Below are 24,826 nucleotides of genomic sequence, written 5' to 3'. Positions count from 1 at the left end.
TGAGTGGATTTATACTAAATATTATTATACCACTTTTCATGCGTTCGAGTGACGGAAAAAACACGAATGAAAACTATTGCTGTTTGACTCAAGGGAGGATCAGTAACTCCTATTCCGCATATCCCGCAATTTCCACCTCCTGGAGAATTGGCCAAAAAACCAGTATTTCTATGATAAAAAAAGAAAAGAAAAAAAATACAAAACAACAAAAATAAAACGGTTTTCTACCCCCTGGAAATCGGCATTGAAAGAGCCCCCTCCCCAAGTCACAATTCACGTCCACTTTTTGTGACAGGTTGTGTAAAAAAAAAAAATATAAATATAGTCCCACGCTCGATGTTCACAAGTTTTCGCTGCAACGTGAATACAATTATTGCGAAATATAGAGAAGAAAAACATGATGCAAAAGAGTGTCACTTGGAAATATGCGCGTGCGACTTGCAATTATTTTTTGCGAGACAAGTTGCGAGAGAAAAAGCGTACATATGTATGACAGAGCCTTTAGGGTGATCACGCAATAAAGATGATTGAAATCACGCAATCATCGTTATAACAATCACATCCCACAATTACCAGTACATCCCTGTTCCCATTCTCCCCATTCTTCTTCCAGACATCAATTAAAGCATGCACTTGGCTATTTTTCGCTGAATGGCTTGCAAGTTTGTAGTCTATGAAATTATGATTTTTGTCCGATATTCCACGCACTAAACCTTCAGATATGTATACGTTCACGTGTAACTTCCCGTACAAAGGAGTTTCCCGTACATGATGTTGTTTGTCTGGTCTTATGTTCACATGCGACTCTCAAATACTTCCCGTACAGAAACGTTGATTTACAAGTCCTAGAGTCACCTGTGACTCTCAAAGACTTCCCGTACAGAGATGTTGATTGACAATTCCATGGGCGTGTGTCCATTGCAATCCTTGAGAGTAGGGTCTGCACCCAGATGAAGAAGTTTGGACGCACACTCCGCATGCCCAGATGCTGAACAAAGATGGAGTGCTGCATTTATCAAACGTAAGCACTATTTTTAAGCATTTTATTACCAAGGCTTTATTAGGTTCCATCACCATCACCGCCACCGCCACCGCCACCGCCACCGCCACCACCACCACCACCACTATCAACACCACCATCACCACCACCACCACCACCACCACCATCACCATCACCATCACCATCACCATCACCATCACCATCACCATCACCATCACTATCACCACCATCACCATCACCATCACCATCACCATCACCATCACCATCACCATCACCATCACCACCACAATCACCATCACCATCACCACCACTGCCATCAACACCAACACCACCATCACCACCACACCACCACACCACCACCACCACCACCATCACCACCACCATCACCATCACCATCACCATCACCATCACCATCACCATCACCATCACCATCACCATCACCATCACCATCACCATCACCATCACCATCACCACCATCACCACCACCATCACCACCATCACCACCACCATCACCACCATCACCACCACCACCATCATCATCCTGCCATCACCACCACAATCGCCACCGTCACCGCCACCGTCTTCATAATTATAACATTTTTTATCTCTTTAATACTCACCAGTTCTTTTATGTCTGTCTTGTGCGTCTATGCAGACTCCATAGCAACCCAAATACTGTACAATATCATTGTGTCCCTCCTAAAAAGAGAAATTACAGTAATCCCTGACCAAATACAGTACTTTACTGACCAAATATAATTGCATCCCTACTACTAGAAAGAGAAAAAACAGTACAGTACCGCTCACGAACATAGGGACACTGTTCGCGAAACAAAAGAAGGGACTCGCGCTCGCTAATTAGAAACCCACGACGATGAAATAGGACTCGTCTCTTTACTATTATTTGTCATAACAAAATTAGCAGTTTTCACACATTCGAAAATCTTCGAAGGATATCAAGCGATCGGCATTCCTTCTCCCGTGTTTATTACAAGTATTTGTCAAATAGAATTTCAAAATTTTTCGCTAGCAGTTTTCACACATTCGAAAATCTTCGAAGTATATGAAGAGAGCGGCATTCCTTCTCCCGTGTTTATTACAAGTATTTGTCAAATAGAATTTCAAAATTCTTCGCTAGCAGTTTTCACACATTCGAAAATAATCGAAGAATATCAAGCGATCGGCATTCCTTCCCCAAATTAATTATCCCGTGTGTAATACAAGTATTTGTTAAATAAATGGCTTCCCGCTGTTCAAAAGTATTCGCTAGCAGTTGTCACATTCGACAATCTTCGAATCAAGCTTTTGAGAATAAAATAACTAACTTTTTTGCCTGTGTCTGCCCCCGTAAATCCACGATCGAATCCTTCGCATGCTTTGGCTTTCATCCGCCATCTTTATCGTCTTTATTTCTCAAACTTGAAAGTGTCTTGTCTTGATCGTCTACAAATAATTGAACTGAAGGTATATCAGACTATAACAGAATTTGTTGTTTCTGATTTTAACGATAACCATAACTCTCAGCTGACTTTTACACGAACAATTTATTTGAATCGCTTGCAGAACTTCTGTATGTACGAGTTCCCGTTTGTCAAACGGTTTGTCCCGGTCTGTTCGCGAACACAGTGTTCGCGAACATCAGCTGTTCGCGAACGTTGTTCGCGAATTTCGCGAACGGTGTTCGCGAATTTCGCGAACAATTTCGCGAACATATGTCCACATGTTCGAGAGCGGTACTGTAATCCCGGGCCGAATAGTCTCCTGTACAATATGAACTTGATTAGAAAAACCTTCCTGATATACCATCCTTCGGCTTCCATTGGCCATTTACCATAATGAGCTATTTTGTGAAATGTAATGGAAATGTCTGTATTGAAAACCAGCCCCTGTATTCACGGCCCATGTTTTTTATATTTCACATAAATCGCAGAATAAATTGTATTGTATCAGCTGATATAAAGTAATGCTATTAGGCCTATTCTTCCTTGTGCTACTGTAAAGTACTCTCAACTATCTAAGCTAATATAGGTAATGCTATTTGGCATACTCTTGCCTGTTTTGTACTCTCAACTATCTAAGCTGATATGTGTAATGCCATTTGGCCTATTCTTCCTTGCACTACTGCAAAGTAGTCTTGCCTAATGTGCTTTCTCTAATATACTGAATTTTTACTTTATGTCACTATGAAATAGTCCCTTTACCTTTGCTGCTATGTGTAATGCTGTTCGGCCTGTACTCTTGACTGCTATTGTAGGATCAACATCATGCAGTTCCACCAGGAATTCCATGGTGTCCAGGCAGCCAGCCTGTGCAACAAGGTGAATAGGCTGCCGGCCCAGCACATCACATGTCACCAATGATGCCTTGAACACAGGATAAATAATTAACAATGCAGAGGCATTTCAGTGTCAACCATACATACAAACAAGATCATATATTTCACAGTCTTATGGCAATTCAAGCCACCCCTTTGTTATGAAAAAAAATCTGAAGCCTTGTGCCAAATCACACATCAGGATGCTAGGCTTGGCTGGCCACAAGACAAAGGAAACATTAGTAAACTTCACAGCACTTCCAAACATGTATGAAAGAAGAATGCAGCTGATTGCATGAGGCACAAGCTATAGTATAGTCCCAGTCAAGATCTAAATTTCTATCAGAATCGTTATTTGTGTACATCTTGTGAACTATTGATATCCACTAATAAAACTGGGCCTATTTACACTTTTCTTACCTCAAAGGCCTTGAGCTACTGTGGTCACTACACACTTTGTTTTTTTTGTAGTAATTGTATTCCTTGTATATTTTCTACTTTTTGTAACTTTTTTATAATGTATAATATGTGCAAATAAAAATGAATGAATGGATGGATGGATGGATGAATAGACTGCCTGTGGCCAGCCACTTCCCTTGCTATACCCCATGCACAAGGCTTTAATAGGGACCTTAAGCAAGGTCGACAACGACGGCTAGGACAACGCCATGGAAAAAGATGTTTTTGCACGTGGCGATCAATATAATTTAATTGCAATGGAATAAGCAAAACATTATAGTCAGAGAGAGATAAAAATAAACTAAGGACATTATTTCCACAGTAGCAAACGTAGTTAGTGGAGTTAACAGTGCTAAAGTCCACATGAAATTTAAACTTTTCACCTCATGGTTTTATGGGAAGCGGCTGAAATGTTTCAGACAGAGTGCATTTTCATATGCTGTTATTGAATTCTGAATCAAATTCCATTGTTTTCTGCCTCGTCATCCATGTTGCCGTCCTTGTTGCTTAAGGTCACTATCATGGTCGTGGCTACTTATAACTTACATAATACTCCACTTTGTTATAAGAAGCCTTTTTTTACAATTATCCAGATATATGATCCTACCCCGTGCCCATCAATGAGATGTTTGGCAACTCTTATATGACCAGAGCGCAGTGCATCCATTAGGGGCGTTGCACCACAACTATCTTTCTCATCAGCTTCATACTGACACCTGTCAATCATCAGTTTGACAGCTTGCTCATTCCCATGGAATGCTGGGAACATATAAAAAAACAGTTGTAGTGTGGTTAAGGAGTTTGATAGCGGCCCTAGATATTGTGGTTGTAACTAATATCCTATAATAAAGTGGGAAGGAAGGAATGAAGATAACATTGAACAAGATTTGGGATTAACACTGAAAGGAAATTTCTTGCTACTGTATATGTAGCTGGATGTTAATGAAAAGAAATTGAATGCTTTTTCCATTTTCGAATTAACTTCTACCAGTGATACTAATGCAGAAGGTACAACAGAGCTAGACTCAAGATAGTTTATTGCATTCCCTAGTTCTTACATGTCCCTTTGAACCTTAGGTTTCGTGTCCTCCTTTTTGAGAAGACAGAGACACAGGAGTAATACTGTAACTTCAACCGACACAAACTTGAATCAAGGCATGAAATACAAAAAAAGCCCTATGCTAGATCCAGGATTCAAGCTCGGGGCACAGGGGTGAGAGGGTAATGCTTAAACAGGGCCGTACGTGCTAATTTTCCAGTATAAGGAACTTACCTGCAGTGTGTAATGGAGTACGTCCATTTTTGCTTTTTGATCTCCAAATCATTGGGAACTCCTCAAGGAAATACTGCAAAATATCTTGGTGGCCTTCCCTAGAATTTACAGAATAATCTAGTTAGTGACAGCATCTCAAAATATCCTGCATATTGCTGAATTATACTATGCTCTTAGAATGGTAAAGATAAAAAAGTACTAAGTTATTTTCAGTTGTGAGGAGGCTGGGGGGGAGGTTACAATCATAGACTATTAGTGAATGTATAAAATAGTCATCTCTCATGTCTACTCTACATGACTAATGAAAACCAGTTAGTAGCATTAGGAGTGTTGATGAACATGTAAAATCTCCACAGAAATTCAAATTAACAAAGTATGGAGAAAAGAGAATAAAAGAAAAGAGATGTGTCAAATGGACCTTGTCTTACAGTATAAGGGTCTTTCCATGTAACTATAAAACAACACTGGTTTATTTCCAGAATGCAAAAAAGGCTGGCAGGATGTTTTTTGGGGGAGGGAGGGGGTATATTTTTAAGGCTCCCATAAAAAAAAACATATATGGAAGCCACATTTTCCACTTGAAAGCAGCTGCAAAGGATATTCTTAGGTCGCACATATCTTGGATGAGTCAATAACATTTGATGAAATTTTTTTCTAATTAGAAAAACTGATAGCCTAAGGTCCTGACCAGCAGTGTTCTCTTGAAACATTTCCTTGATTTGGCAAAGTCTGACCTTGCTGCTATATGGAAGCTGTTCCAGCCATCCTTGTTACATCGATGTGCACTTGCCCCAGCTGCAATCAGTTCCTTGATGATGAAAAGGTTACTTTTTGTGCACGCCATCATCAGAGGAGTCCTGGATAAAATGGCTACTTTAATCATACGCTTCCACACTTCAATCTTTTTACATTTTTGTTCTTGGTCAAATGAGCCTTTTGAACACAACCACTGTACTACTCCCTAGCCTAAGGTTAGTATCAGGTGCATACATACATATCTGTCAATGGGCGGGAGTCTCAAGTTTTGGACCTCTTCTCCTGCTCTCCCACATGGAGCACCAAATCTCCCCTTTCTTGCAATTTTTATCCCTTCCGGAAAATCCTTATATAGAATATTGACAATTTGCCTCGGTACTTTCTTTTTTTTTATTTAAACAATATTTCTACATTCATTCCAAGAGCCTGTGGCTCATCTAGGGGACTTACTGTATGTTGAATATGTGTTACAATTTTATATGGAGGACAATATAAAGAAAGGTACTTTCTATCAGTAACGAAAAATAATAATTCATTGTATAGCGCTATTTATCGAACTTGCATGCGAGATCTATAATTGTGAGTTTGTTTCTGAACATCTGCTGATTGCCTCAATGCTAGTGGAAAAGCCATTTGGCTGCTTTAGCTTGCGAGCCACACCATGGTGGAATACCCTACCCCTCCTCAAAAAATAAATATACCACACCCTTCCTCCAAAAAATTATCAAGCCTTGAGATTTTTTGTGGTTGACAGGTATGATACAAAGGGGTTATGCAGAGTGTATCTGCCCAAAATTGGGTCTTTTCTTATTGAAGGATCATCAAATACCAATGACTACACACTCCTCCCCTTACCCAATCCTGGGTACGTCTGAGTATGCCCCAATATCAAGAAAAATGAAATAGGAATAAGCTACATGAACCTGGGTCACTTTTTAACACTGTATAGCATAATGTACTGTCTTACCCAAGAGTTTTCAGGTAAGTCTGATTCTCACTAAGAATCGAGTGCAATGCAAATAATTTCCCAATTTGGAATACAGGAACAAGAACATAAGATTCCATGTTCTTGTTTCCTTGGTTTATGTTTAACCAATTCTCACTTGTGTTTTACTGGCAATTACTCTTACTTCCTTGTGAACATCAACCTAATAGCTTGCAAGCTTGATATAAATGCAGTGGCTGATCTACAGTCCAAAGCTAAAATCTAAAGATTTCTCACCACATGCCCCACCCCTAAGGGGATTGGGGGAGAAGGGGGTCCTACTTAGCTCAAGTCGGGATATAGGCATTAATAACAAAAAATATCAAAATTTCCAACCCAAACCTCTCTCTCGTTATAAAAATGGTTGATGACTACTTGACATTTCATGGAAAGGAAAACGATAAAATCAAAATCCTGCTCAGGACAGAAAGGCTTAAAATAATTACCCTGTTTAGAAAACATGTACACCCTAGCTTATCCAGCGGCACGTTATTCATAGGTCCGACATGTCAATCATGCGTGCACAAATAGCCAATCAGGAAAGAGATGATGCAATAACAGCCATATGGTCCCACAAATGTCCCACAAAAAGACGTCAATCCACGGCAAAAAAGATTGGTTTGAGATCTTTTTTGTGAATCTGGACAAGCAAATAAGCATTTTTCGGTCAGCGTAGAAAGTGCTAGTACTGTTTTCTTTGACCGGCCACTTTTAGTGCAGAGTTGGAACTCAAATTGCAGAAAAAGACGTAAAATTTCTGCCAAGAAACGAAAAACAAAAAAGCAAACAAACCATATGCAAGAACAGTGTAAGTCCTACCATTAAACTTGTGTTCGATATTATTCTAGGTTACTTCAATCACATATAAGAATGAGACTGTCGTTTGTTTTATTGCTGTAAATCTTGATGTTTGCCAATAAAACTTGTAGTTAAAAGTCAGATGTAAACAGCGAATACGGCATTCTCTTCTACTTTCCCCCGTACTTAAACCACTGCAAGTTGAGATAAATAGGTTTGAAAGCACATAAACACATAGTACCTACCGAAGAGAGCACAGCTTTATCTTATCGTTTCCAAGTATTTCAAGCTGGATTCGTGCCGTTTCCATTCATCAACCAAACTTGTAGTTATCTATTTCTATGCTCCTCTACAAGATTTTCACCAAGCTTGGAAAACAAATCAAGTATCCATTGTGTTAGGTGACCGTGTTTTATTTCCCAAGTCGCAGGAAAACCCCTATAAACGTCTTTATTTTAGATAAACCCGAGCAGGATTCACAGCCCTCATCCGACATGTTGTACAATTTGTGGGACTTTTGTGGGACATTTGGGTTGCACTTCACTGGCTTCTATTTGCTGTTTTCTGATTGGATATTTGTGCGCGCGTCGGATCTATGAATTGTATATGGCAGGCGCGTACACAGGGGGGTGCGCAGGCCCTCTTGGCGGCCAGAAAGTGGGTCATTTCTTATCAAGAAATCTTAAAACATTATCCTTTTTCCATACGATACCTATGACTGCACACCCCCCTCAGCAAATCCTGGGTCCGCGCCTGATAGGGGAGGACTCATGCTACTGTAGATCAGCAACTGTAGCAACTGACACAGCCCATACTTTTCCACTCACCAGTCAGCTCTTTTCAGGCAGTCAATCTCAACCCCTTTACTAATGAGGAACTGAACACACTCCAAGCTACCTGCAGAAGCAGCTTCATGCAAGGGCCTTTTCCCGTCTTTATTCCGCTTCTCCAAGTCCACTCCTTTCCTATACAGTAATTCCAAGGTCTCTGATCTCCCGTTTCTTGCGGCCACGATAGCGGCAGTGTCGCCCGAAGGAGCATGCTGGCATGATGATATGAAACTAGGGTCGTCTGATTGAGCTAATAGGCTCTTCAACGCTTCCAGGTCCCCATCTTGGATACGCTTTAACACATTTGGGTAATCTTGCTTTTTCATGGCGTAAATCTCTACTAGCATTAGCAAGCGCAGGATGGCATTTCTTCATGATTTCATACGACACAATTCTAACTCAGAATCCCCCTCTTTAGCTCATGCTTAACAACTCCCTTGATGTTCGCCTGGTCCCATATGGTCTATATTTCAACACCAACATCACAATGCTGCCAAAGCGGCGGCCATTGTTATCTTCTTCCGATGCTTGGTATGCCTGTGGAACATATAAATACTGCGAAAAAATAAATAAAACAAAAAGGATGCAGCACAAACCTTGCTACTGTTAATCAAAACGATAAAATTTTTATCGTTTGGTTTTATTCATTATCATTTATATTTTTAATTTTTTCCTAAATTTTACGCTTCTTATTACATTGGACGGGTTGCCTGTGTTCTGTGTTTGGCGCCTTTAAAAAGGGAAGTAATTTTCCCCGGGCGGGTTTTGGGGATGAGCCCGCACCTTTTCAGCGGTTGGTGGTTGAGAAGACTTTCAACTTCCGCTTCCAGTTTACAAAGGGAATAAAATAACTTCCGCTTCCGTTTAGAAGAGAGAGAGAGAGAGAGAGAGAGAGAGAGAGAGAGAGAGAGAGAGAGAGAGAGAGAGAGAGAGAGAGAGAGAGAGAGAGAGAGAGAGAGAGAGAGAGAGAGAGAGAGAGAGAGAGATAGATTACTGTAGATTAGGTGTTACTGTAGATTTAGAAAAAAATTCATCGCGCATATTTCGATAATTTTACTTTAATATAAAAATATTGCTTCCTTTTAACTTGCATGACAAAAAAAAATTGATTTCCAAGAAGAGTGAATCTAGCGGAATCTGATAAAGCATAGATGTATTAATAAAATCTGAAAAATTTACGAAAATCGCGCCGAAAATGAGTCTTCTGTAGGGAACATAGTATATAAGCTGTTTAGCGCAAAACAACCTCGGCGCGCCACCTTAAACAGAAGACTTTGTAGTAGTATCGTCTCCTCGTCTATTGCTTTGTCGTGACACCCAAAGTGAGTTGTCGTGACGCAAATAGTTCAAAGTCGTGACCGAAAGGTGAGATGTTGTTAACAAAAACCTTGAGTGGCCCTCATGGGCTTCCGTAGCTAAACGGCTTTAGCTATCTGCTTTAAAAGGTCAAATAACGCAATGCGTGCAGTCGCTTACACAAATGATTCAAGTTAGTTTTCGGGAATAAGGAAGTGAATCTCAAAATAAGGAGTTGAAGGACTATAAGGAGAGTTGTTATTTTTTCCTCAACATTTCTCAAAAAATGAAATGGAGCTTCATGACACCCGATTTCAAGCGCAATAGTATATTTATTGAGTACAGTGTCACGCTTGTGTAAGGGTCCTGTAAGACAAAAACAATTTGACAGATATAGTGCCTGTTATCAATTAACACCTTGGCTACTTAGATAAGGCTCTGAACTCACAAAGAGTCTCTGTCTTCTCCATTTATTATTTATTCTTAATTTTCTGCTTAATTTCCGTAAAGTTCTCGACAAAAATATTCGTCTATTTTTCAGTAAGAAATCTTAGAATTTCTTGTTGACATACCGCGAGGAGACGAGACTTTTTCAAACAATACATTCCATTTGTAAACTGGAAGCGGAAACTGAGAGGCTTCTTAACCATCAACCGCTAAAAAAGGTGCGGGCTCACCCCCAAAACCCGCCCGGGGAAAATTACTTCCCCTTTCAAAAACCAAAATGGCGGTGTGAGTCCGTTCTTTATTTTATGGCGCCCAAACAGAGCGCCAAGCGAAGAAAAATCCATTCTTCATGCGATGCTTCTCTCTACACAACACATCAAGTACAGATCACATCATTTTTCGGAAATTCTAAGGAAATTTCTCCAGGAAAACAGTCAAACCTTGCAGTAAAAAGCAAGGAAGAGAGAAAGAGGCCAAGAGACGAAACCACTGTATTCCCACAGAAAAAAATGGGTGATATGAACGGCAAAATGCCCACGAGCAAACTGTGCTGGAATCGAGCAACTAATAGCGAAATAGAAACTGGAGAAGCAATCATTTATCAAAGTAATTTTCATCCTGTTTCTTAAATTTTTTAACAACATTCCATTCAAACCGCGGAATTCCCAATTCCTCAATTTATTCAATGATTGCTCTCCTAGGCTCTGCAGGGTTTAATGGCCTCCCGGATGAGCTAATTGAGAATATTCTCTGTCAATTACCGATCTTCGATCTATTGCTGCGCTGCTCCTTGGTTTGCCACAGATGGAATAACATCATTGGCTCTACCAAGGTACATATTAGTTGTTTCACAGAAATTTCGCCAAGGGAATGATACGAACCTGGAGTATCATTGATGGATTGTATTTATTTATTCTATATCTATAAAAAAGATGCAATAGGATTATTGCTCCCCGCCTCCCAAGAGGGGATGGGCACTGCTCCTACCTTCACCCGAGAGGATGCCCATTGCCTCCACCCCTTCTTCAATCTCGATCCCATTTAATAATTTCATAGGCTTTTGTTCTTGAAATTATTTTAAAAGCCATGAACCATATTTTTCCCTCAATAACCTTTTCACATTTGTTTACATAAAAAGGGCGAAATTATTAGAATAGTATGAGCTGTATGTCTTAAGTTATTTGTGGCAACATTCTTGTGTAAACAGAAAACTTCCTAGATCCCAACTGATACCGTACTACCAGATAATTTTCATGAATATCAAAAAAGTGACATTTTCCCAAGTTCATCTCAATGAAGAAAGGGAACAAAATGCTGTATTTTTTAGGTTACCACTGTTGAATATTGCCATGTTTCGTGATGGCACTGCACATCTGCCTACCTACAGTCTACCATAAATTTCCATTACTATTTTGATATTGATAATGCTCACTTTCTTCCCCAGTTTATCCCTATGAAAAAAAGGTATGCACTGCTGTTACATAATGACGAGCAAGCCACCAATCAGATCAATGAGTTCCTGATCAGCTTCAATCTGATTGACAAGCCGCAAGAGATGGCACGCAACCTGCCATTGAATTTTGTGAATTTCCGCTCTCACAATGAGAGCCTGAGGAGAGGCCTGAAAAGTCATTCCAAGTACTACCTTGTCAGGGGGTTCCTCAAGTCAAGTAAAGAGATGAAGGTTTGTAAGCTGGTGTGATTAGAAAAAAATCCATACACAAGCTATAGAATAAGCAGAAGGTCTGCATATGTGTGGTGGAGTCAGGGAAATAAATACAGTATTTCTCTGTGAATGATTACAAAAGCACTAAACATTAATTTACCAATGTACTGTATCCCTGAATGGGCTAACAGAGCCGTCATACATAGCCTATTAATCCTTTTACTCAAGAAGATAGCTTGAGTTGGTCAACTCTTCATTTATGTATACATAGGGTATGTTACCCCTGTTGGGTAATTTTTCTCAGTTGTACTCTATCTATCTTACAGAGAACAGTATCTGGCGATTCCCCCACTCTATTATTTACCTCTTATATACAGAGTATAAGGCATAGTCCATGGTCAGTGGTGGCTCTCCTCACTCTTGTGTCCTCCACCGTGGGCGATATCACTGAGATCATCAATTGTATGCTGGGTCCATTCACCAACTGTCTAATCATTGAGGTTATTGAATGCCTGTACGCCTTGGCGAGTATCTACCTTGAGCTCAAGAAACAGAACAGGGTGGTGTCAGGGTGAGTTGATACATAATACTGTATAACAGGTACTGTTCTATCTGTGAACAGGAGCTGTTAATACTGTAGCTCAGTGGCTTGAACAATTGCTGGCTTATCTATACATAGTCAATGTCCATTGTCAAAGAAAATTCGCCTTCAGTCCACAATGTAGAGGGCATCTTTTTAGTCTAAACCGCAGTCCATTGGCTTTAGAAGCAAAGCCTCTTTTACTGAGCTATTGTGGCTCTTTGATATAGAAGAGATTGTCTTTCCCTAGCAGGGCAAAGTTAAACTCTTGATGTATTATCTCTACAGACTGCACTACCGCGTTTTCTACGCCTTGTACCTGTTTGAGAATGCCTTCTCTGCCACGTGCAGTGCACTGCAAGGCTCATCAAGCTTGTCAGGGTGTTCTAGTGGTCAGCAATCAATTCATAGATACAGGTGTGTGTCATGTAGACTACCATCAGGGTCATCTATCTACCATACAGTAGACTGTAACACACTGTTCATGACAACACCATGAAAACCTACTGTATCATCTAAAAGGAGTGTGTAAAAAGCAAAGCAGAGCTGCCTGCACATGAGTGCCTCTAAGTGAAGTTTGACTGTTATTTGTTGAAGACTTTTATTTGCATCCTTGTTGTTTCACTTCAATCATAGATCGGCAAGTGACTCTGTCCGTCTTACACATGAGCAAGTGCAGGTTGTCAAGCATGACTTTAAACCCATGGAAGTCATCAAAATCATAGCTTTTGCAGGTCAGTTAAAAATATGAGGTGTGTGAAATGAAATGTGTGTTGTTGTGTGATATGAGGCACAGGTATGTCAGGTGAGGTGTGTGTGACATGAAATGTGTGCATGAGGTGTGTGACATTAGTTGTGTGATGTGAGGTGTGTGTGACATAAGGTAAATGAACAGTTTGTGTGACATTAGTTGTGTGATGTGAGGTGTGTGTGACATGAGGTAAATGAACAGTTTGTGTGACATTAGTTGTGTGATGTGAGGTGTGTGTGACATGAGGTAAATGAACAGTTTGTGTGACATTAGTTGTGTGATGTGAGGTGTGTGTGACATGAGGTAAATGAACAGTTTGTGTGACATTAGTTGTGTGATGTGAGGTGTGTGTGACATGAGGTAAATGAACAGTTTGTGTGACATTAGTTGTGTGATGTGAGGTGTGTGTGACATGAGGTAAATGAACAGTTTGTGTGACATGAAGTGTGACGTTAGGTATGTGTGACATGAGGTAAATGCACAGTATGTATGACATAAGGTGTGTGAAGTGAAGTGTGTGACATGTGGTGTGAGGTGTGTGACATGAGGTGTGATGGGAGGTGAGGTGTGTGATGTGATGTGAGGTGTTTGACATCTTTTATTACATGTACAGTAGATAGTGAAGTTTATCAAAGTCATTGGTTTGAATGGTGGCCTTTCTTTTGACAAGCCTCTTATTTAAATAATTTTTAAAATAAAGATATCTCTTTTTTTTCAACTAAATTCAGGAACAGGAAAGACTACTACTCTTGTTTACTTCACCAAACTCCGTCCTGCAATGCGATTTCTTAATGTGGCCTACAACAAGTGAGTAACTTACACTTCTTGTTGAATGAATAAAAAGTCTTTGTTTTTTAAAGGCTGAAATGATGTACTGTATTTCTTGTTATTTTATAAGTATTCATATTAATCTTACAGATCAATCCAGCTTCAGGCGGAGAAGATGTTCCCTCGCGCTAATGTGGAGAACCGAACGATACACTCCCTAGCGTACAGAGCAGTGGGCTACAGGTATCAAGATTGGCATAGAAATGCTGTGCTCTAAATAATCTAATAAACACCCCCTATCTAAAGAACGCCTCCTACATATCTAATGAAAACCCCTAAGCTTACAAGTTTGTATTAAACGCCCCTCTCTAACAAACGCCCCCGCCCTCCCAGCTTATAAACAAACAACATAGGAAAAAGCTTGGCTTCTACTAAAATTAGAAACCCACTTTACTTGGGTTTGTTATATTATTATAGTTTATAATGAACACCCCTTCCTAATAAATCCCACCTATCTATTGAACTCCCCCCTGGAGCCATAGAAATTTAATAAACGTCCCATTTGTTTATTAGGTCATTTATGGTAAGGGTGAATACTGCATCTATACAAATAGTCAATTGAAGCACTTTGAGGGAGAATACAAAGGGAAGATGTGTTAAAAATGTTATCGTTAGGGAACAGAAGACTACTTATGACTTATGCTGTTTTCTTGGAGGGAGGTATTGGGGAATTGGGGGGGGGTATTTGGCTGGATCTCTGGGTCCATGTTGACCTGCTAACTTCTTTATGTATCTCCTAACCACTTAGATATAGACACAAGATGATAAGCTCAATCAAAATCAGTGTGGTCAGTAGTGCGTTGCCAAGAGACCCAAGCAACTATGGCAACACCTTCCTGCATGCTAAACGTGTTGTGGACACCCTAACAAACTACATTGCATCAAACCGACAAACCATCACTAACACTGATGTACCACCGCGGAAAATTAGTGTTCAAGAAATGCTGGACCCGAAGCAGAAATACTTTGACTCTGATGAGTACATACATGTGAGAGATTCTTTATTACTGTATTTTGCTGCATGGAAGCTAGATAGACAGAGTGCATGACAACCAGATTTTGTTTGTGCCACTAGTCTGTGACAAGAGATGCTGCAGCTATCTGGGAGCGCATGTGTGACCCGGATGATTTGGAAATGCGCATGACTCACGACGGTAAAACATTGATATTTTTTTGTTATTATTATTGTTGTTGTTGTTATTGATTGATTCGTCTCACTGATAGGCATCCTTTCTTTACCTGTTTTTATGAATATACATAATGATTATACCTTTGTGTTGTAGGATACCTTAAGCTGTACCAGCTTTCAAACCCTGTTATTGATGGCTACGACTGTCTTCTCATTGATGAGGCTCAAGATTGTACTCCAGGTATGAACTGATGAACCCAATCAGTACACATAATGATCTCTTTATCAGGGTACATTGCAGTGTTGTTGACTAAGGACGGATCTCTTTGCCCACTTTATCAGGGTTACATTGCAGCCTGTTTACATAGGAACATATCATCTCTTTGCCCACTTTATATCAGGGTTACTTAGGGACTTGGGCTCTTTGGAACTTACAGTATCTCTTTGCTCACTTTATCAGGGTTACATTGCAGTGTTGTTGACTTAGGACGGATCTCTTTGCTCACTTTACCAGGGTTACATTGCAGTGTTGTTGACTTTGGACGGATCTCTTTGCCCACATTATATCAGGGTTATATAGGGACTTGGGCTCTTTGGAACGTATCTTTTTGCTTACTTTATGTATTCTAGAAGCAGTGATGTTTCATCTCGGCATGGGGCTCGTTTCTCGAAACACCTGATAATTCTTGGGCCTGAAAATGTTTTATTCCTTAAATTTGAAAAGCTGGCTAATTCCTAAAAAAAATTATGGTATCTAAATGTGTTGAAATATGGTCAAACATCGTATTTTACCACAAAGATTCATGCAAAGGATCATCCTCTTAATTATTAAGAAAGTCTTCAGGACCTTGCAGTCATCCAAGACTTTTCGGGTAACTTTTTGGCTTCAGCAAAACTCTGAAAATAGCCCTATTGAGCGCAATCATTTGGAATACGAACAAAGAGGAATGTTTTAAAACATGAAAGCGGTTCTCCAAAAGGAAAACGTGAAATTTTTAGCAAAAATGCAAAATCAAGTTTTCGGGCCCTAGAATTCTCAGGTGTTTCGAGAAATGGGCGCCTGCCTATCTAGCCTAGTGGGGTTTATTCCCATCTTTAACAACAAGTTGACTCCACCCTGATTTAAAAATGCTGTTGTTTTTCAGCCGCAAGTGACATCCTGCTGCGTCAACCATGTGCCAAGATCCTAGTAGGAGATCCATACCAGCAGATTTACGGCTTCAGGGGCGCCAAGAATGCCATGGAGATGGTCCAGTCTACTCGTACCTTCTACCTCACACAGGTTTGTCATGCTCGAGTATGGTAACTGTCTTTAGTGCCATAGTATTTAAGGTACACTGTATTGTACACCATATTGCCATTCTTGGGAACCCAGAGTGTTGAGGTCAGCGTAAAAAGGTGTGAGAATGACACTGTAGTATTGTGTCGGCAACCTTTCCCAACAGCCCTTGTATGGCTAAAAGTCGTCCCCTATTTTGTCGGCAAGGTTTTCAGCATCCATTTTGTGGCTAAGTGTCACACAATAATGTGTCGGTAAGGTTTTCCAGCAATTAAGTGCAACATTTCACAACTACACTGTACACTAGTGGCTTTGTTTAATGCAAGTGTTTCTGTTTGTAGTCATTTCGGTTTGGCCCTGAGATTGCATATGTTGCTAACTGCATACTGGAGTCGCTAATGGGTGTCCATCGCAAAACGCTAGTGGGAGGAGCCAAACCAGGTGACTTTACACTCAATAATTTACATGGGTGTAACAAAGGCATTTGTTCTAAAACAAGTTTTCTCTTTGTTTTTCGCTGCAACTTGACACAACCCCATTATTTTTAAATATAAGATGGAGGGCAAAGTCACAAGTCACACAAAGCATCCATTTTCACTGGCTTATCCAAGCAAGTAACTAAGACACAACAAAATATTGATTATAAAGCTCCGGCCTTCAATCATGGATGGTTGATGGTTAATGGTATTTTTTTTTTGCAAATTTACCTATTAGTACCTACCTAGTAGTATTCTCAGTTGTAAACAAAGGAGTGACTGGTTGACATCCTTTAAGACACCAGTAACTCTAGGGCTCATGTTACAGGGGGTGTGTTTGGGGACAAAGTCGGACAAGTTGCAGTCATTTGCAGGACAAACTTCACCCTGTTCTCCGAAGCAGCCCGGCTTTGTCGACAAAAAAGCAATGTCAAGGTTGGATTCGCCGGGGTAAGGTAACCCATGGGCTGCGATTGGGTGGGTGTCAATTACAAAATGTTGATGAATTTTATTTTTATCCAGGGTTTGGCATCGTACAACCTCGACCGCATACTGGACATCTACAAGCTGTCTATGGGAGGTGTGTTGATATGTGTACAACCTGTTTATGGAAAGTGTGTTAAAATGTGTAAAACCTGTTTATGGGAGGTGTGTTAATATGTGTACAACCTGTTTATGGAGTGTGTGTTAATATGTGTACAACCTGCTAATGGGAGGTGGGTTAATATGTGTACAAGCTGTTTATGGGTGACTGCGAGGTCCCGTCTTAATATTAAGCCATGTGACTTTCGGGCCCGAGAAGCTCGAGAAAAATCTATAAATCTCAAAATCTATAAAGAGACCTATTCTTTACATGAATCTTTGTTGTAAAATACGATGTTTGAAGGTATTACAACACATTTCGATACCATAAATTTTATTGGAATTAGCAAGCTTTTCAAATTTAAGAAATATAAAGTTTTCGGGCCCGCGAATTCTCGCTCCAGGCACCGCTAACGAACAAAATTTGAACTTATGAGGAACCAACGATCAAAAAAGCAGCAGAGAAAAACTAAAATTTAATTAATATTAATGCGGCCCAAAAAAAGGATGCGGGCGGTTACGATAAACATTTTTTACTTGGCCTTATATGTGTACAAAATTTGCGAAAAATCCCCGAATGACTACCTAAAACCAAAAGTATACACTTCATTGATTTCGATAAAAGATATCCCAACAGCTTTCTCAAGTCAGCCACTAGAAATGGATGAGGATTATAAAATGGCGGCTGTCCTAGTCTCTGTAACCATTTTAAGCCCGTGAGCGCTAAGTCTCATTGCATTCCGTTTTCAGGCACGTCGGGTATAAAGGACCCGTTTATCAAGCGCTTTAAGTCACTGTTGGCTCTCAGGCAGTTCGCGCAGAATGCCCCAGATCCTGAACTCATGGGTAAGATCAAGGTGAGGACGACACAATAATAATAATAATAATAATAATAATAATAATAATAATAATAATAAAAATAATAATAATAATAATAATAATAATAATAATAATAATAATAATAATAATAATAATAATAATAATAATAATAATAATAATAATAATAATAATAATAATAATAATAATGACAACAACAACGACGAAAACAACAACAACAATAAAAATAATACTATTGCAACGTGAAGTGAGAGTGTGATTCTCTGGGAAAAGCTGTTTCTTTTGCTCCGAAATCGAATCCGTTGTATCTCGACGCCGCATTTTCAAACCATCGATTTGCTATTGTCTTTTGGGATTTTCTGTTCCACCAGTCAAATTATTCTAAGCCAATCAGATTCTTGCCATCTCTCGCCTAGCGCAGTTGCCTGGCTTTCTGTCGCGACACGGTCTGGTTTTTGTCCAGAGGATAGCCAGGGAAGTGCACAAAGCGGGACTCTGATTGGCTCGAAATGGTTTTACTGACGGAACAGAAAACCAAAACAAATCGTGTTTTGAAAACGCGGGTCGCGATACAACGGATTCGACAGTAAGGTCGTAAAATTACATGCATTGGTAGGCGTGAACTGGTTGTCGATAGGTAGGTCGTAGAGATAGATACTTACGTATTCCTTGCGTGTGGTTTGTACAATACCAGTCGCCTTTTTGTTATGTCTTGCGTAATCTTAACTGTGTTCTTATCTCAGATCGTGGAGACACACGCGCTTATTGTCCCTGAATGTGTAGCCGCCATCAGAAGCAAAGCATGCTCAGCCATGGAACGAGCCGGTACGTCACACTTGCTTCCCATCTCCTCGCTTTTACTAAAAAAGACTCCATGACATTTCCTCGCTCAGATATCGCAATCCTTTCTTCATTTGCAATTATTTTCCTAGTAAGACCAAAAACCTTACCTTTTTAATCTTATTAAAGTACCTCTGTCAGCCGCCATTTTGTCATTCTAGCAAAGTACAAATTTGAAGAAAGCATCCATTTCCATCTACTGGGGAGATAGCGATTTGTTTATTGAATTTAGTAAATTAGTTTATTTAACTTTGTTTGTAGGTAATTTTGACGATATTTTTCATTTGTCTTCAAATATGGATTAAAAATCAATTACAAAGTTTTGGCTTGCTAGGCGTCTAACACTTCATTCCTTCCCGCTAACAAACTCTATTTATGCCAACACTTTTTTCAGATATCGTACAGTATTTTCTACGGCCTCATTCCCCCCCTAAAAATTCCTTCCTCCCCGCTAACAAGACCGCGGTGATCATGGAAACTTACCCCTCAGATACTAATTAGATACTAGACAGATACTAAAAACGGTCAGGAGAGGGGGAACTTCATAAAAAAACTAAAAAACTACCTATTTACCGAGAAAAATCAGCTAGAATCTTTGATAAGAATGTCTGATAAGAATATTTTGTCTGGTTTCTGGTTTAGGCGCTTGCAAATTTTTATGCAATACACAAGGAAATAACTATAATATACATTTCTAAAACGTTTCTATACCGATTTAGCGCTAAGTTATTGCTAAGTTTTCAAACAGCAAATGTACTTTTTGGCGCCGACAATGAAAAATTTTGTCGACGGTGAAGACCACCCAAGTGGAAGTCATGCTTGGATCACGCGCTTGGGCGTCTCGCTAGCTACATCAACTACATAAAACTGCGCTACATTGCAACAATTACTGAGAGAAATATAAACTGGACTCGAATTTTAAGACCGGAATAAAATCAAATCATCCGAAAGTAGGTGATTTTTTTTTCTTTTGAGATCTGCATCAGTTTTTGGACCAGTTTCAGATCTGTTCAAACACAAAAAAAAGAAAGAAAGAAAGAAAAAAAAATGTTCCTACCTAGCAGCTATTTATACGAACAAATCCCAATTCGTTCCCCCGTATTCTTTATTTAGTTGCATTATACTATGTGTATGTGTGCGATCGCCTTTTGAATATTTCACGCTAGTGATGACTTAAATAGAAACTTAGCCTAAATCCGCTAAATACCGGGAAAATCGTTTTAAAAAAATGTTGACGTATTTCCAGCCGTACTCTCTAATTCTATTCAGAAAATACGTAATTTTGAATATTTTTTGTTATTTTGTTTGTATTGTTATACAATTACCCCCCCCCCCCCCCCCTTGCTATTAGTTTCTTTCTGTTTAGTATCTCTTTAGTTTCTGATTAGTATCTAAGGTATTTTAGTATCTAGGATCACCGCGGTGCTAACAAGACTCTCAATACCAACACGTTTTTCAGACATCGTATTTCTACGGCTTCATTCCTCGCCGCTAACAGACTCTCTCAATACCATAACGTTTTTTCAGACATCGTATTTTCTACGACTTCATTCTCCTCTAACACTTCATTCCTCCCCGCTAACAAAACTCTCTCAATACCAAAATGTTTTTTAGACATCGTATTTTCTACGGCGTCATTCCTCCCGGCTAACAAAACTCTCTCAATACCATAACGTTTTTCAGACATCGTATTTTCTACGACTTCATTTTCCCCTAACACTTCATTCCTCCCGGCTAACAAGACCCTCTCAATACCATAACGTTTTTCAGACATCGTATTTTCTACGACTTCATTCTCCCCTAACACTTCATTCCTCCCCGCTTACAAAACTCTCTCAATACCAAAATGTTTTTTAGACATCGTATTTTCTACGGCTTCATTCCTCCCGGCTAACAAAACTCTCTCAATACCATAACGTTTTTCAGACATCGTATTTTCTACGACTACATTTTCCTCTAACACTTCATTCCTCCCCGCTAACAGACTCTCTCAATACCATAACGTTTTTCAGACATCGTATTTTCTACGACTTCATTCTCCCCTAACACTTCATTCCTCCCGGCTACAAAACTCTCTCAATACCATAACGTTTTTCAGACATCGTATTTTCTACGGCTTCATTCTCCCCTAACACTTCATTCCTCCCGGCTACAAAACTCTCTCAATACCATAACGTTTTTCAGATATCGTATTTTCTACTGCTTCATTCCCCTCTAACACTTCATTCCTCCCGGCTAACAAGACCCTCTCAATACAATAACGTTTTTCAGATATCGTATTTTCTACGACTTCATTCTCCTCTACACTTCATATCTCCCGGCTAACAAGACTCTCTCAATACCATAACGTTTTTCAGATATCGTATTTTCTACGACTACATTCTCCCCTAACACTTCATTCCTCCGGCTAACAAGACTCTCTCAATACCAAAACGTTTTTCAGACATCGTAATTTCTACGACTTCATTCTCCCCTAACACTTCATTCCTCCCGGCTACAAAACTCTCTCAATACCATAACGTTTTTCAGACGTCGTATTTTCTACGGCTTCATTCCCCTCAAACACTTCATTCCTCCCCGCTAACAATACTCTCTCAATACCATAACGTTTTTCAGATATCGTATTTTCTACTGCTTCATTCTCCTCTACACTTCATATCTCCCGGCTAACAAGACTCTCTCAGTACCATAACGTTTTTCAGATATCGTATTTTCTACGGCTTCATTCCCCTCAAACACTTCATTCCTCCCGGCTAACAAGACCCTCTCAATACAATAACGTTTTTCAGATGTCGTATTTTCTAAGACTTCATTCTCCTCTACACTTCATATCTCCCGGCTAACAAGACTCACTCAGTACCATAACGTTTTTCAGATATCGTATTTTCTACGGCACATAAGGCAAAGGGCCTGGAGTTCTCCACTGTCAGAGTGACCGATGATTTCTCGCTAGAGGCGGATTTCCCTGGCGGTAAGAGTTTTATCCACTGCCAGTTTATATGAGAAAGATGGGTGTGTGCGTGTTTGAATCGTGGGGACTGAACTTTATTTTTATTAAATGTTTGTGTTGGTGTAATGATTTCTGTTTCGTCCTCTCTGTGTGGATGACAGTGCTCTGTTCGTCTGTGATCTACTTGAATTAGGTGTTATGAACCTAACACAACATATAGTACGTGTGATAAGTACGTGTGATAAGTACGTGTGATAAGTACGTGTGATAGCGGAACAGGTGTAAAACTTGACGGGCGGTGTTGGTTTCAAGATGGCGCTTTATGGTTTGATGATGCTTAAGTAGAAATGTTTTCAGGGTAGTTAATTGTGTACACTGGTTTGATTTTACTTCTCACAGCGGAAGTTGACCCAGATGAGAAGAATCTTCTATATGTCGCCGTCACAAGAGCCAAAAAACGCCTGCTCATGAATAGAACTTTACTACGGGTGCTAAAGACGAGAGGAGTGAGTGATCCACTTGATCTAATTTCACCTTAAACGCACTGGACATGGGAACTTGCCATTAGATCGTTGGAAGAAATTCTAAACCCAATTAATGTATTTCCCTCTTTTTAGGAAACCTTTTGCAGTCCTTGTAACTCAAGTGCAATATCAGAGGTATATGTACAATTGAATACCTTTGAAAATTAGAATTTGCTTGATAGGAATTTATTATGGTCTTGACTTTTTTTTACTCACATTGCAAGGGCTTCGCTTCTCAAACCCGTAGACCGGGGTTTAATCCCAGCCAGGTTAGATTCTACACAGACCCATTCAGCTAACGGTGTTTACATCTTGGTGCCACCCAATTCAAATCATGTGATGATTGCTTTGGGTGGTTACATGTTCAATTTTTCTCACTCGAACGAGTTCATTTGTGTACGTGTAAACAAAAGTATCCACCCAAAGGAATTATCACATGATCTGAATTGGATGGCAACAAACTGTAAACCATTAGCCAATTGGGTCTATTGGGGACTTTAAATCTTCTTGGAAAATGACGTTAATTATGACATTAGGTCCTGTTTCCCCAAACACACTGCATTAACCAGTATTGGGGGGGGGGGGGGGGGGCTGAAATAACCCCCTGAATCGTGGTACCATCTTCAGTGATACTCTTCCCCATTTTAGGTTAATATGTCCACATATAGATGCTTGCAAATGCTATACAAATGCAACACAGGATGGTGTCTTGTCCCTCTTGTTGTTGGTAGGTTTCAGACGCTCTTACGGAATGCCTCAAGTGCCACGCCCCATTCACTCAATTGCCGGATATAGTCTTGGAGCGGCCTCGGATTATATTGGTAGGTTGTTTACCGACTATTATATTTGCTCTTTAGTGTTGTTTTGCTGGGGTTGTTCCTGAAAATTCAGATAAATTCTAACAAGCGTCCCGGGAATCGAATGTCTCTACGGATAGGTTTTTCTGAGGATACCGATAACTACTATCTGATCTTTCAGGAACCGTCCCCTGAACCCTAATCCTAGCTCGACCTGACGGTAGAATTCTTTGAAACTTCACACCCATTCTTAAACTCACCTTCTTCATCGAAATCATATTTTCTAACTCCTATTATCATTTTACCATTTCTTACATATTCTTATTTCTCAATGTTCAGGGCGAGGAGATAACAGTTTCTGAAGGACTGTACTGCTGGACATGCGCAGTAGAAGTGTCTCCTCACCTTGCCTGCTTGCTCACGCGACCCCCTAGCAACGAGCACTCCTACACACGCGATGAGCGGGTCATGAATAGCGTCAACCCCTAGTAACGAGCACTCCTAGACACGCGATGAGCGGGTCATGAATGGCGTCAACCCCTAGTAACGAGCACTCCTAGACACGCGATGAGCGGGTCATGAATGGCGTCAACCCCTAGTAACAAGGGATCCTGGTCATGCAATAACTGCAATAAGCGGGTCACGCATGGCGTCAACCCCTAGTAACGAGCGCTCCTTGTCACGCAACCGGTCGATCCTTGTCACACAACCGAGCTCCTTGTCACGCAATAAGCAAATGATGCCCCAAGTCACGAAATGGGCCCACCTTCAACGGCCTCCTAGAAAAGAGCGGTCCTACCCTAGTAATGGACTGTTAATTAATGGCATTCCCTGGGCAACTACTGCCCCAGAACGGCTGCGAGGGAGACTGCCGCCCCTGGTACAGTGCTCTAGTCTTTCACGCTTGAATACCTCCACTCAAATGCTACGCGCATGTTAGTCTCCTAGCTACTAGGAGCCCCCAGTCAAGTGATTGGCTGGTCGCATATTAACCTGGTCACGCAAGACTGTCTCCTAATAACGTGCGCAACCTGGGTCACGCAATTGATCAAGTCACGCTTAATGACCTCCCGTCACAGCCTTGCAATTAGAAGCGAATATTTTCTGACATTTTCCACTTGATGATGATTATTTACAGTGCTCCTGTTTATTGTTTTAGAGAAAAAAATATATAATTAGAAGGAAAATCAATCAAACCAGTTAAAGTTCTTGTTTTTTAAATATTAATTAGCGCACCGCCGTGCCACGTTTCGAGAGAAAATGTAAAATAGAGAGTGCAACAAAGATGGGGAATAAAAGGGGAGGGTTTTGGAAAGCACTCTTTTAATGAATTATAATCGCCAATAAAAATTCCATTTTGAATGGCATAACTCTAGAAGGAAATAGGGTTTTCTTGGGCTCATTTCTCTTATCCGCTGTGGTTATGGGT

At 40.1% G+C, this 24,826-nt stretch overlaps 2 protein-coding genes across 10 annotated transcripts; one reads left to right on the top strand and one right to left on the bottom strand.

Annotated features, from left to right (window-relative positions):
- Positions 1–486: 486 nt before the first annotated feature.
- On the bottom strand, positions 487–8,940 carry LOC116607310 (ankyrin repeat domain-containing protein 16). 3 transcript variants are annotated; one of them, XM_048730672.1, is made up of 7 exons: positions 8,413–8,940; positions 5,781–5,903; positions 5,047–5,144; positions 4,381–4,532; positions 3,202–3,363; positions 1,621–1,699; positions 487–1,006 (listed from the first exon to the last, which is right to left on the bottom strand). In XM_048730672.1, the coding sequence occupies exons 1-7, from the start codon at positions 8,760–8,762 to the stop codon at positions 852–854; spliced, it is 1,119 nt and encodes a 372-aa protein (XP_048586629.1). In that variant the 5' UTR covers positions 8,763–8,940; the 3' UTR covers positions 487–851. The 3 variants fall into 3 exon arrangements, 2 of the variants coding, with proteins under 2 accessions (XP_048586629.1, XP_048586632.1); XM_048730675.1 differs by having other exon boundaries at positions 487–988; XR_007312346.1 differs by lacking the exon at positions 487–1,006 and adding an exon at positions 2,326–2,443 and having other exon boundaries at positions 1,632–1,699.
- A 1,448-nt stretch (positions 8,941–10,388) lies between these two features.
- Positions 10,389–24,772, top strand: LOC5500709 (F-box DNA helicase 1). Of its 7 annotated transcripts, XM_048727063.1 has the most exons (23): positions 10,390–10,764; positions 10,860–10,990; positions 11,603–11,842; positions 12,151–12,395; positions 12,693–12,821; positions 13,041–13,138; positions 13,884–13,962; positions 14,074–14,166; positions 14,732–14,972; positions 15,059–15,137; positions 15,267–15,353; positions 16,258–16,394; positions 16,733–16,832; positions 17,196–17,317; positions 17,390–17,447; positions 18,200–18,306; positions 19,030–19,111; positions 22,002–22,097; positions 22,476–22,582; positions 22,694–22,735; positions 23,332–23,421; positions 23,737–23,824; positions 23,935–24,772. In XM_048727063.1, the coding sequence occupies exons 1-23, from the start codon at positions 10,464–10,466 to the stop codon at positions 23,955–23,957; spliced, it is 2,775 nt and encodes a 924-aa protein (XP_048583020.1). In that variant the 5' UTR covers positions 10,390–10,463; the 3' UTR covers positions 23,958–24,772. The 7 variants fall into 7 exon arrangements, 6 of the variants coding, with proteins under 6 accessions (XP_048583035.1, XP_048583039.1, XP_048583020.1 ...); XM_048727072.1 differs by having other exon boundaries at positions 10,390–10,611; positions 23,737–24,076; XM_048727059.1 differs by having other exon boundaries at positions 10,391–10,764; positions 23,737–24,101.
- Positions 24,773–24,826: the final 54 nt, after the last annotated feature.

This window comes from Nematostella vectensis, chromosome 1 (assembly GCF_932526225.1).
Source record: "Nematostella vectensis chromosome 1, jaNemVect1.1, whole genome shotgun sequence".
Lineage (NCBI taxonomy): Eukaryota > Metazoa > Cnidaria > Anthozoa > Actiniaria > Edwardsiidae > Nematostella > Nematostella vectensis.
This window is presented reverse-complemented; position numbering and strand designations above follow the sequence as displayed.